The sequence below is a fragment of the Astatotilapia calliptera genome, chromosome 10 (assembly GCF_964374335.1).
Source record: "Astatotilapia calliptera chromosome 10, fAstCal68.1, whole genome shotgun sequence".
Classification (NCBI taxonomy): Eukaryota; Metazoa; Chordata; class Actinopteri; order Cichliformes; family Cichlidae; genus Astatotilapia; species Astatotilapia calliptera.
The window spans coordinates 14,416,983-14,429,293 of record NC_137431.1 but is presented as its reverse complement, the minus strand read 5'-3'; the positions used below and the strand labels follow the sequence as shown (position 1 = coordinate 14,429,293).

At 40.4% G+C, this 12,311-nt stretch overlaps 1 protein-coding gene across 1 annotated transcript; it reads left to right on the top strand.

Annotated features, from left to right (window-relative positions):
* Nucleotides 1–1,096: 1,096 nt before the first annotated feature.
* On the top strand, nucleotides 1,097–11,332 carry LOC113030905 (transmembrane protein 47-like). The gene is made up of 3 exons (XM_026182697.2): nucleotides 1,097–1,444; nucleotides 4,194–4,334; nucleotides 10,527–11,332. The coding sequence occupies exons 1-3, from the start codon at nucleotides 1,228–1,230 to the stop codon at nucleotides 10,706–10,708; spliced, it is 540 nt and encodes a 179-aa protein (XP_026038482.1). The 5' UTR covers nucleotides 1,097–1,227; the 3' UTR covers nucleotides 10,709–11,332.
* The last annotated feature ends 979 nt before the right edge of the window (nucleotides 11,333–12,311 follow it).

Here is a 12,311-nt window from a genome sequence, read left to right as displayed (position 1 = left end):
CTGAGTTTAGCTGAGCTTTAATAATGTCGTTTCTTCCGCCTTGCTGTATAATATGTATAATGTGTTTTTCAGCATTTAAATCCTTCTATTGTGTACACAGAAGAAAATACTTTTTTCGACCACTGCTTTTGAGAATTTCTTTATTTTTACAAACTTGTTGGGCGCCTGACAACAAACCAATCCACAAAGATCTAAAACAAGTCTGAATACGATGACTTGCATTTCAAAATAAAAGCACAGACACTGACACTCGTGTATCTCAGGAGGAATACTATAGGATTTATGTACTGAGTTCACGAACTGACAAATAACAAATAACAGTTAAATGTGGTTTTGTCTTTGTGTGTCTGTTTATTTAGAGATTTTATTTTATTTTACTTAATTTTTTTCATAGCTAAAAAGACAAATAAATAAATGGCATTCCACTTTACACTGCAACCTTTTTTCTTTGCGATCATTTACACCAGGGATGCCAAAATTGTTTTAGATTGAGTCCATATGCAGCTAACTTTGATCTTACATGGGCCAGACCAGTAAAACTATGATAAATGTCTAAAATCACAGAAAAACATTTTGGTGATTCATTGCTCGGGCTGTTTCCATGAATTAATTCACAGAGAATATTCTTTACTATGAACTATAAAAGCAAAACAAATAGAAATTCAATTAAAAAAAATGTTAGAGTAGATAGTAGAAAACAATTTTTTTCGTCATTTAATTGTTCATTACTTACTTTGTTTTTTAGTATGAACGGCAATGAGTTGGTGGAGTCTTTATTATATGTTTTTATATGTAAAACATACGAAAATTTAGTCAAAACTCCGGATGATCGGGCTGGAGTCTTTTCTGGGCCGATTCTGGGCCCTTGGCCTAATGTTTGACACCCCTAATTTATACAAAGAAAGTTAACAAAGCAGTAAATGTAACCTGAAAATAATAATGTAATGTTATCACTATACCAAAAATACTGCCAATATAATATAATATAATATAATATAATATAATATAATATAATATAATATAATATAATATAATATAATATAATATAATATAAACCCATAAAATGGATTATTTTGAAAAACTGATTCAACCGGATGTCTCCTGTTAAACTGTTCCAGCTGGACACGCGTGGAGCAGTGTGGGCTATGGTGGGAGAGGAAGCACGCAGACCTCCAGCGAGTTTAGTAACTGTGACCGACGTGCTGCCGTGTACCCTGTGAGGAGAAGATGTCCGTGAACGAGGTGTACGTGTTCCGACCCTTCAAGCTCATCGCTCTGCTGTGCGTCTTCCTGGCGCTGTGTCTGGACGTGGTGGCTCTACTCAGTCCAGCCTGGGTCACCGCGGAGCATTTCTCCCTGTCTCTGTGGGAGTCATGCTCCCAATCGGTGGCTCGGCATCCCACGGACGAGCCCCAGTGGAGCTGCTTCTCCACCCTCACATCTGGTAGGAACAGTGTGTTTTGTTTGTTTAACAGTGCGCTGTTGCTCTTGGAGCCCGAATGCTGTTTTGTTTGTTGAAGAGGTTGAAAACCCACGACCAAGTTTTTTGTTGTTTACAGCTCAGATTGATCCTATAAACACGTTTTCGATCTGAAGGGTGGTTTTAGTGATGTGGTGTTTGTAATTATGTCATAGCGCACAGGATATATCCTGTTTTGAAATAAACAAAGAGGATACTGGACTGCGCAAACAGTCTGACTACAAGCTCTGACCACCATCCCCTGGGCAGACTTTGTTTTAGTTGGCTGCTGGTCAATAGATGAGGCATTCAGACTTCTCGCGCAGCTGATAAATTTCCTCTCTACATTCCAGATCGATGACGTGGTTTCACCGTGACAGCCTCACAGTGATGCTCAGTGACAAAGCCACACCTGACCAAGCTTTAACTGTTGATTTTTGTGACAGCTGGATGAGAACTATTTAACAAAGGGCTGGTGCTCATTGTTTTCTAATGCTTTAACTCTGTGCTTAGGTAAAGTGTTTATATGCAAGAAAGCTATGCATAATCCCTCTGGCACACAAAGAGTTAACCCACCCCAGCAAGCAGAAGGCTTTTAGTGGATTTGGAGAGACACATTCAGCATCTTCCCCTTCATCGACCTCACCAAGCCAGGACCCCCTAAGTCGTCTTTTGTCAGGCAGAAAAGCCACGTCCCCCGACCCCCATCCTTTCCCCCCAGGGAAGCAAATCCGCATTAAATTTACTAGATTTGGGAACAGTTGACTTTTGTCCTGTACAGTAAGGCTATTAGCAGGAGCTTTCATCTTTATTAAACACACAGTCGCTCACTGTTACTATTGAAATAAATAAAGGAAGACTTCAAGGATAAAATTGGACCGTTCCATTTAAGTTTCCTCATTTTGTGGCTTAAATGTTTAAAATATTTAAAATTTTTAGCTGTTGATCATTTTTCACAGGACTTTGCACATGCACCCTTGGTGTGATTGACCTCTCTTTGATATTGTGGAATGTGTTGGGGTGAATAGGAGGCGGGTTTGTTGCTCTGAGTGTCTGCAGAACTCATTAAAACAAGAGCGGATGGGTGTGTTGAGGTTAAAGGTGCAGTTCATCCAGTGGCGAAAGAGACTAATTAGGCACGTACAAAGGTTCTCACCCTTGTTCTTGAATTTCATCTACAGTGGCAGTTCCTGATAGAAAAATTCACCATAGCTTTTTACCATCATTATGACAAATAACCAGAAGCTCAGGGAGAGACACACCCAGCGAAAATTGTGCGGTGAGCTTGTTAACCAAATGCAAATTCTCTTTCCGAGCCAAGTCGTTTAAGGTAGGGCGGGAGATCAAAGAGAGGATGCGCAATCAAGGTCGAGCAGACAAAAGATTTTCTCCTGAATGTGTTGCTGGTTTCAGTCTCTGTACCAACACTTGCTTGAACAGAGTTAAGCTCCATTCAAAAAAGGCCACGTGCTGCTTTTAAAAGCCTGGTGCTGTGGAGGTCTTCCCAGGAAAGAATGTGACGCGCAGGAAGATTTTAGTTTTACTTTTCCAACAGGAGCAGTTTGTTTGGAATATGTTAAGTAAATGTGGCATTAAAAAAGCCACTGTGGCTGCAAGAATTTGGAAGAAGCTGGCATTCACAATCACAAACTCCTGTTTCATAACCCAAAGCCTCCAAGGACCAAGGAGACATATACATAATACATAACCATAGACTGTATTTGGAAAATTTTGATTACAAACTCAGTTCCAAGAAAGTTGGAACCCTGCATAAAATATAAATAAAAATGAGTGTAATGGTTTGCAGATTTCAGAAACCCATATTTGTATTTGCAGTAGACCATAATAAACATATTGAATGTTTAAACTGAGACATTTTACTATTATATGATGGATACATCAACAGCACATCTCAAGAAAGTTGGAGCACAGGCATTTTGCAGCTACTTAGGAGCAGGTCGGTAACATGACTGGGCATAAAAAGAGACCAATTGAAAACTAGAATTTCACCCATCAAAACTGGAGCTGGACGTGCCTGGAATGGAATTAACCATGCATTTCACTGACTGAGTTTGCAGACAGGTGGAGGTAACAGCATCTACCTGCCAACCTCCTGCTTTGAAGCCTTAATGCAAGTTAAACGAGCATTAAAGAAAATAAATGGCAGAATTGTCACAAAGCTGTATATTAGTTTTAAAAAACAGATGTGTTTGTTCTTTTTTTTACCAGATTGCAAAAAAAAAAAAAGTTTTATTTTTCTTGCAAAGTTTAACATTTGAACATAGGGCTGCTGATTTGTCTCCATTTGTATGCAGTTCTTGACATTTCTGCACAGGCCTGATTTTTTTTTTTAATTCCAGAGGTTGCCACATGATACTGTCTTAGGACTAAAAATGTAGTTTGTTGACATGCACAAATATGAACAGCTAGAAAAGTAGGGCAAAAATGTAGCCAACCAGCAGGACAACTAAGATTAAATAACGTGAGATTCAGCCTTGGATTTTTGCATCTGTTCTCATTACAGGGACTTTGAGTCACTAATTATGTTCTTGACGGTTGCATTCCTGATGCGGGCCTGATGGCTCTCTGCGTCATTCAGTTCTCTCTGCAGGATTAGCTCTTGTTTCGTGTTTGTCAACACAGCGGTTCAATTCAGCCGTGCTCAACTGTGAATCGAGCTTTTGTTGATGAGTAGGATGCTCCTCTTTAACCTGCATGTGTCCTGTTCTTGCAGACTGGCAGATCGCCACCCTGGTGTTGCTAGGTGTCGGTGCAGCCACGACTCTGGTGGCCTTTTTGGTGGCCGTTATTTCCCTGTGCAGGGGCACGCAAAGACAACACTACCGCACTGTGGCAATATTCCTCTTCACTGCAGGTATGTCACCTTTCCCATATATTTATTTATTCATTCATTCACTTTTTATAATGTTTGGCTAATAACCCAGTGTTTCAGCAGTTTCCATATATGCCTGTGTTTGTGCTCCACTGCTCACATTAAATAGAAGCATGCAAAAGACACAGGCGAGTGAGCCTTGCAGGCTGAGCTTGTTTTCTCTGTGGTATTGCCTCTGGAGACCTGCAGGCTGATGTGCCAAGAAAAGGCAGCCACAGAATTTGCAGACTTACCAACAAAGTGAAGTCACTGAGAGGAAAAAAACAAAAAAAAGCCACCACAGACTCCTCGCCCATAACTGCCTCGTAGTTGGACTGCTGCTTCTTGCGTGCTTTGTAAGAATTGCCCTTAGGGTAAAAATAAACTGTGACACTGATGAGAATGAATATAAATTAAAAGCGTATAATTAAAACGAGCGGTCAGAGCATATTGCTCCAAATGGTATACGGCACCAAAGTGACTGACTCAAAGATTGTGCTCACTTTACTTTCAAAACGGTGATGAAGCGCAAACCACTTTCTGCTACTTCACTCGTGCCAAGTTCAAGTTTTCCAGTTTGCGAAATAAAATTATATAAGGAGCAGACAGTTTTACACTGTGCCTGTAGACCAAACCTGAAGTAATAACTGTCACATTTTAAGAAATCTACAACCCCAATTCTAAAAAGCTTGGATGCTGTAAAATGTAAATGTAAATAAAAACAGAAAATTATGTTTTGCAAACAGCATAAATCTTTATTTTATTTTATTTAATAAAGGAAACGTATTTGAGAAAGTGTCCCTTTTTTTAAAAAAAAAAAAAAAGGAAAAATTAAGTGTAATGGCGGCAATATGTCTGTAAAAAGTTGGAACAATGCTATGTTTATCGCTGCTGAGTGGAATGATGTCCCGGTCATGTCTGAAATTGGATTCTGGGAGCTTTGAGTGCCGACGGTGTCTTTCTAAATATGTACGCAGCCATACCATCAGAGATGCTTTTGGACTGATTGCTGTCAACAAGATGGACAAGATCTCTTCTCCATACAGGGAGTGCAGAATTATTAGGCAAATGAGTATTTTGTCCACATCATCCTCTTCATGCATGTTGTCTTACTCCAAGCTGTATAGGCTCGAAAGCCTACTACCAATTAAGCATATTAGGTGATGTGCATCTCTGTAATGAGAAGGGGTGTGGTCTAATGACATCAACACCCTATATCAGGTGTGCATAATTATTAGGCAACGTCCTTTCCTTTGGCAAAATGGGTCAAAAGAAGGACTTGAAAGGCTCAGAAAAGTCAAAAATAGTGAGATATCTTGCAGAGGGATGCAGCAGTCTCAAAATTGCAAAGCTTCTGAAGCGTGATCATCGAACAATCAAGCGTTTCATTCAAAATAGTCAACAGGTTCGCAAGAAGCGTGTGGAAAAACCAAGGCGCAAAATAACTGCCCATGAACTGAGAAAAGTCAAGCGTGCAGCTGCCAAGATGCCACTTGCCACCAGTTTGGCCATATTTCAGAGCTGCAACATCACTGGAGTGCCCAAAAGCACAAGGTGTGCAATACTCAGAGACATGGCCAAGGTAAGAAAGGCTGAAAGACGACCACCACTGAACAAGACACACAAGCTGAAACGTCAAGACTGGGCCAAGAAATATCTCAAGACTGGTTTTTCTAAGGTTTTATGGACTGATGAAATGAGAGTGAGTCTTGATGGGCCAGATGGATGGACCCGTGGCTGGATTGGTAAAGGGCAGAGAGCTCCAGTCCGACTCAGACGCCAGCAAGGTGGAGGTGGATTACTGGTTTGGGCTGGTATCATCAAAGATGAGCTTGTGGGGCCTTTTCGGGTTGAGGATGGAGTCAAGCTCAACTCCCAGTCCTACTGCCAGTTTCTGGAAGACACCTTCTTCAAGCAGTGGTACAGGAAGAAGTCTGCATCCTTCAAGAAAAACATGATTTTCATGCAGGACAATACTCCATCACACGCGTCCAAGTACTCCACAGCGTGGCTGGCAAGAAAGGGTATAAAAGAAGAAAAACTAATGACATGGCCTCCTTGTTCACCTGATCTGAACCCCATTGAGAACCTGTGGTCCATCATCAAATGTGAGATTTACAAGGAGGGAAAACAGTACACCTCTCTGAACAGTGTCTGGGAGGCTGTGGTTGCTGCTGCACGCAATGTTGATGGTGAACAGATCAAAACACTGACAGAATCCATGGATGGCAGGCTTTTGAGTGTCCTTGCAAAGAAAGGTGGCTATATTGGTCGCTGATTTGTTTTTGTTTTGTTTTTGAATGTCAGAAATGTATATTTGTGAATGTGGAGATGTTAGATTGGTTTCACTGGTAAAAATAAATAATTGGAATGGGTATATATTTGTTTTTTGTTAAGTTGCCTAATAATTATGCACAGTAATAGTCACCTGCACACACAGATATCCTCCTAAAATAGCTAAAACTAAAAACTACGTCCAAAAACATTCAGCTTTGATATTAATGAGTTTTTTGGGTTCATTGAGAACATGGTTGTTGTTCAATAATACAATTATTCCTCAAAAATACAACTTGCCTAATAATTCTGCACTCCCTGTAGTTTTCCAAAAAGAATTCCAGTTTCCGATTCGTCTGATCTCAGATCAGTTTTCCACTTTGCCTCAGTATGTTTTAGATGAGCTTAGGCCCAGAGAAGACGGCAGAGTTTCTGGATCGTGCTCACATGGCTTCTTCTTTACTTTTGTGGATAGCACGGTGAACTGTGTTAACAGACGGTGATTTCCGTGACAGAATGATTCCTGTTTTAATGCAGTGCTGCCTGTGGGCCCGACTATTACGGGCATCCAGTAATTTTTTGGAATTTGCCCTTGTGCGTGGAGATTTCCCAGATTCTTGAATCTTTTGAAATAATGTACTGTGGACATAGAGGTATTGAAACTCTTAACAGTTGTAGATTAAGGAATATTCTTCTAAATTTGTTCCATCACTTATAGATTGGTGGACCCCATCCTTTTTCTTTTTCTTTTTTTAGTTCCACTTATTTTTCCAGGCTTTTGTTGCTCCTGTCCCAACGTTTTTGAGACTTGTTGCTACCATCAATTTTAAAATGAGTTCATTTCTTTCATGAAACAGTAAGGTATGCTGCTGTGTGGGTGTCGAATGAGCTGGTAGGTGGATTCTGTTACCAGTTTCCTCTTGTTACAGTCTGTGTGATTAGCTAACCGAGCCTGGAGCAGATTCATGTTGAGTGTAGAAACAAGACTTGTATCATCTTTCAAAGTCACACACTCTGAATGAAAGTGTTTCTTTATTTGTTAAAGTATTTCTGTTGCAAGTTTTCTGGTTTCTGTTGCAAGTACAAACAGTATGCATTGCCTTTTAAATACAGCATTAGATAACAGTGTGCTGCTGAAGGGAAACTGTAAGGGATCTTTGTCTTGCTCTGTATCTGAAACCTCACTCACAAAGGACCACTGTGGTCGACTTAATGGCTGTGGTTTTGACTGTTAGCCACTGACGGAAAAGCAGGGGAATGCTGTGTTATCCTTTCCTATGTGTAATTACTTTAAGAGCCTTGCAAGAATACGGCCGCCACACAGGCACGCAGTCCTCGACGGAGCAACAGCAGAAGGGCTGGACTGTTAAATACCCCTTGGCTTGACTGTGACTGTGAGGTATTTACTTTCTGTCCAGAAATATGACCTCAGCAGGGAACAAGCTCAGCCTGGGCTCCATCAGCAGCACCGCAGTCTCAGGCTACAGCCATTCCTCCTTCACACCCATTGCTTCTTCCCATAGGAAGGAAAGGCGGAGTCATACTTGCACAAAGACCGTTCCTCAGGCGTCACCTAGCATGCGTGAAAACGAACTGGAGCCGTTTGTAAGAGAAGGCCACAGTACCCTTTTGAACACCGACGCCTGGACTTCTGCATCCTGCGCGATGCAAAGGAAAATGATTCACAGCCCTGGAAGCTGTTTCCTCGTGTGATACCTCGTGTGTCATTGAGATGAAAAGAATAAAGATGATTGTTCCACGCTTCACCAAAAAGACGAGAGAGTGTGAGAGAGAGCTGGGAGACTGGTTTTAGTTTAAAAGCCAGAATCTGCCGTTAACGTCAATCACTCTGGGGGAATTAAAGACAGGCCACTTCAAAAAGCTTCCAGCTTCCAGCGAGCAAGAAACCCACAGGGAGGGGTGTCACACAAAGATTGTTCTCTTCAAAAGCGTCTATTTATGGAGATGACAAACTAGATAGAAAACACAGAAGCCCATGAATGCTGTAACACACTTTTTTTTCCCTCTCTTAAAGCGCTTTTTGATCCTCGCAAGATAAGTGAATGCTATAAAAAGCTAATTCTTGTTATGCACGGATTGAGGCTAGATATATTTTCCTTAGATTGCGCGTCAGCCAAATCATTTAAACAAAGGACAGAATTATTAGAGTAAAACAGCTTTTCCAAACAACCTACTTTTACTGTGGATGCTTAAATCATTTTACTTTGCACATAAGAAAAAAATAATAATTTCACTTAAAATAAACGAACATTACCAAGGTCAAAATTATTAGCACTCCTGATGCTAACAGTCAGTTGTGTGTCCTTTTTGCTGGATAACAGCCTGCAGTTGTTAGCTGTAGTTTTCAGCGTGTCTCTCACGCGTCTGCTGAGCAATCCCAGTCCATTCTTCTTTGGGGAATCTCTCCTCCAGATGTGATGGTGTCCTGTCATGGACCTTGGTCTTCAGTTCACTCCACAGATTTTCAGTAGGATTCAAGTCAGGGCTTTGACTTCTGATGTTGATCTTCTGGAGGTCGTCCTTCACCAGGAGTGTGAAGTGTGTTTTGGGTCGTTGCGTTAGAAAACAAAGCGATCACCCAGACCCCGTTTAGCTGCTGACTGCTTGAGGTTTTCTGTCCAAATCTTCACATATCCTCCTTTTTTATTCCTTCCACCTTGATGAGATTCCCAATTCCAGATGCACTGAAGCACTCTCTTAGCATAATACTTGCACCACAGAGTATGGTGTGGGTTGTACACCTCTTCCTTCCATCTCTGTGGCCAGAGAACACTAGTTTTGTCTCATCCATCTCATCTAATCTTTCTCCAGGTTGTCCTTGGCATATTTAAGTCTAGCCTGAATTTGCAAAATAGGAATTTTCTTGGTCTGCTGCCTAACAGTCTTTACTTTAAGACTACACTTCCTGATTTGGCTCAGTCATTCACATGTCTTTGCAGTTGTTCTGGGGTCTTTAGACACGTCTCTCGCTAGTTTTCTTTCCCTAGGCTGCTAGGCTTGTTTGGTACTTTGTAGCTCGCTTTGAATTTCTTGATGATGCTTCTCACTCCAGTTTTTGACACTCTGTGATAACTTTGTGTATACATCTCCTGCTTTGGGAACATCAGCAATTCTTTTTCCCAAGTCTAAATTGATTTCTTTTGTTTTTGGCATGATGCTTTCTCCACTGGCAGCTCAAACCCTTGCTGAAGTTTTTATACTGTACTGAAAGAAAACAAGCTCTGACTTTGACTCAGTAAAAAGTTATTTTTTTTCCTCAGGATGCTTTTGTGTGTGAAATAATACTGTTATAGAGTGCAGACAGAACAAATTTATGCTTTATGATAATTCCGTCCTCGTCTATAAACAGGACGAGGCTTATTGGGGAATAATCAGAATGTGTTTGCATATAATTGTTTTCATCTATGGCTCCTCAGGAGACATTCATTTATAGTTGTTCGTGCTAAATCTTAGGCAGCTCATTGTGACGAGATCACCTCACGGAACAGAAAGGCAGAGAAGAAAATCGCTTTATATAACCATTCTCTGCTTACCTATACCAGCTGCCTCCTCACTTCTTACACTTAAGCCTCTTTTCACAAGTAACTTTTTGCCTTTACAGCCATCTGTTTGCTGTCAGATTTGTGTTTCGCCTCGAGGAGGCCCTTTAATGTCACGTTTTTGACTTGAATCATGAATTTTGGGAGAACTAAATGGCTTTCACCTTCTGAAAGCACGAGCTAGTTATGTTATAAAATGATGTAGAAAACATTAAATGGATGATTAATCTGAAAGGCTTTACTTGTAGCAGTGATTATTTTAATGGTGTTGGAGTTACTGGGTTTGTTGATTAATCGCTTGGACAAAGGACAAATGGACGATTTTAAACAAACAGTGTCTCATGATTGTCTCTGGTTTCAGTGGTTCTGCAGGCCTGTGCTCTGGTTCTCTACCCGATCAAGTTCATCGATGGAACGGTCCTGCAGACTTATCACGAGTTCAACTGGGGCTATGGGCTCGGCTGGGGGGCCACCATCTTCATGCTGGGTGGAGGAATCCTCTTCTGCCTGCGGACGGACATATACGAGGATGCAATGTACTGAACTTTGTCAGCCCTCTCTGCTCTGCTGGAAATACTTAAGAGGAGAATACAGACCCTACGTGTCCATTTCCCTTGCTGTGTTATTCTCGCTGTTATTTTTAGATAGGCCAGGGCTGTAGGAGTAGACTGCCCTCCCCCCCCCTGCACCACACTGCCCCAGTCCTACCGGTATCGGGGGCGAGGTGGTAAAGCTAAAGCGCAGAGAGCTTTCTGGACACGCTCGAGCCACCGACGCTGGACGTTTCCACTGAATCTCTATTGTTAGAGAGGAAAGCAGATTCTCAGCACAGGCCTGGATGTGCAGTGAATATTTAATAGGACTGACTGATCACGTTTCCTTTTATTTTTGTAGCTTTTCATGAGGATAAAAAGCTAGTTGTCAGTTTATTTGTGGCATGATTTCCCACTTTATAGGAACAGTGAAAACCTCACTTCCTCTCGTGTGTTAGCCGAAACATATCTAGTAACTGTAAATTACTCAGCTTTGACGTATGCTATTGAGTGTTCATACTTTTGATTTTTTTTCTTTTAATGACACCAGTTTGTCTCAAATGGAAAAATGTAAATGTGTATAAAGTATTTCTACATGAAGAATTCTGAATAAATAATTGTAGTTTTGGGAGCATTTGGAGTGTAAATTGTTGCTTTCAGTATCAAAGGTGACATGCGGACACTCTCTGCTTACACGCTGACCTTTGACTCACTTTTTTTACCGCCCCTTTTTAGACTGGACAGCAGGGAGACAAAAATGCAAACCACTTTCATTATCGAGAGGACACATTCCTCAAAGGAAAACATCCCAGGCTGTTTAAAGAGGCAGCACCAGCTCAGAGTTATGATGGGTTTTTTATTTTTTTTATTTTTATGTTTTTAGTTTTTAAGTCCGTTTAGTTTCAGTTAGTTCCCAGAGCAGATTTTCTTGTTTAGTTTAGTTTTCATTGTTTCAATGTTTTGTTTTTATTAGTTTCTGTGTTTGTTTTAGTCTTTCCGGTGATTATTGAATGGAGGCGATATCTCAGAGCGAACATTCACATTTCTTCTAATATTTAGTTTCTTAATAGCCTTCTTAATGTCTTGTCTGGCAGCTTCTGCAATCAGAATCAGAATTAAGAACCGAATGCACTGCTGTGACAAACACATTTGCTTTTACAAGACGAGCTCTATAAATTCTCTATGGGCTCCTCTTGTTCATGTTTACTGTTTATTTATTCATTCTCATTATTGTTATTTTTATTATTACTCACAGTGGCTAAAATAATCATGTCAAAGCTGAAAGGCAGGAAAAACACAAAAGTCAGAAAAAAGAAACTGGGAGAATCAGGAGGAAATCTAATAAAGAAGACAGAGTACTGGATGGTCTCCTTTGTTACTTTGCTAAATTGAACTAATTTAAAAATATATAAATTTTCCATTTAATTGTATCCATTGTAAACTGTTACATGTAATGGAATCTGGTCAAATGAAATGTACTTGATTGGTAGATTAATGGAAATATACTTGGTATAAACTTAATGATTAATTATTTGAATAAATAACCCTTTTTAAAAATATATTTCAATTGCATTTTTCTCACAATTGCTGCTTTGTGGTTATATAGGGTCACA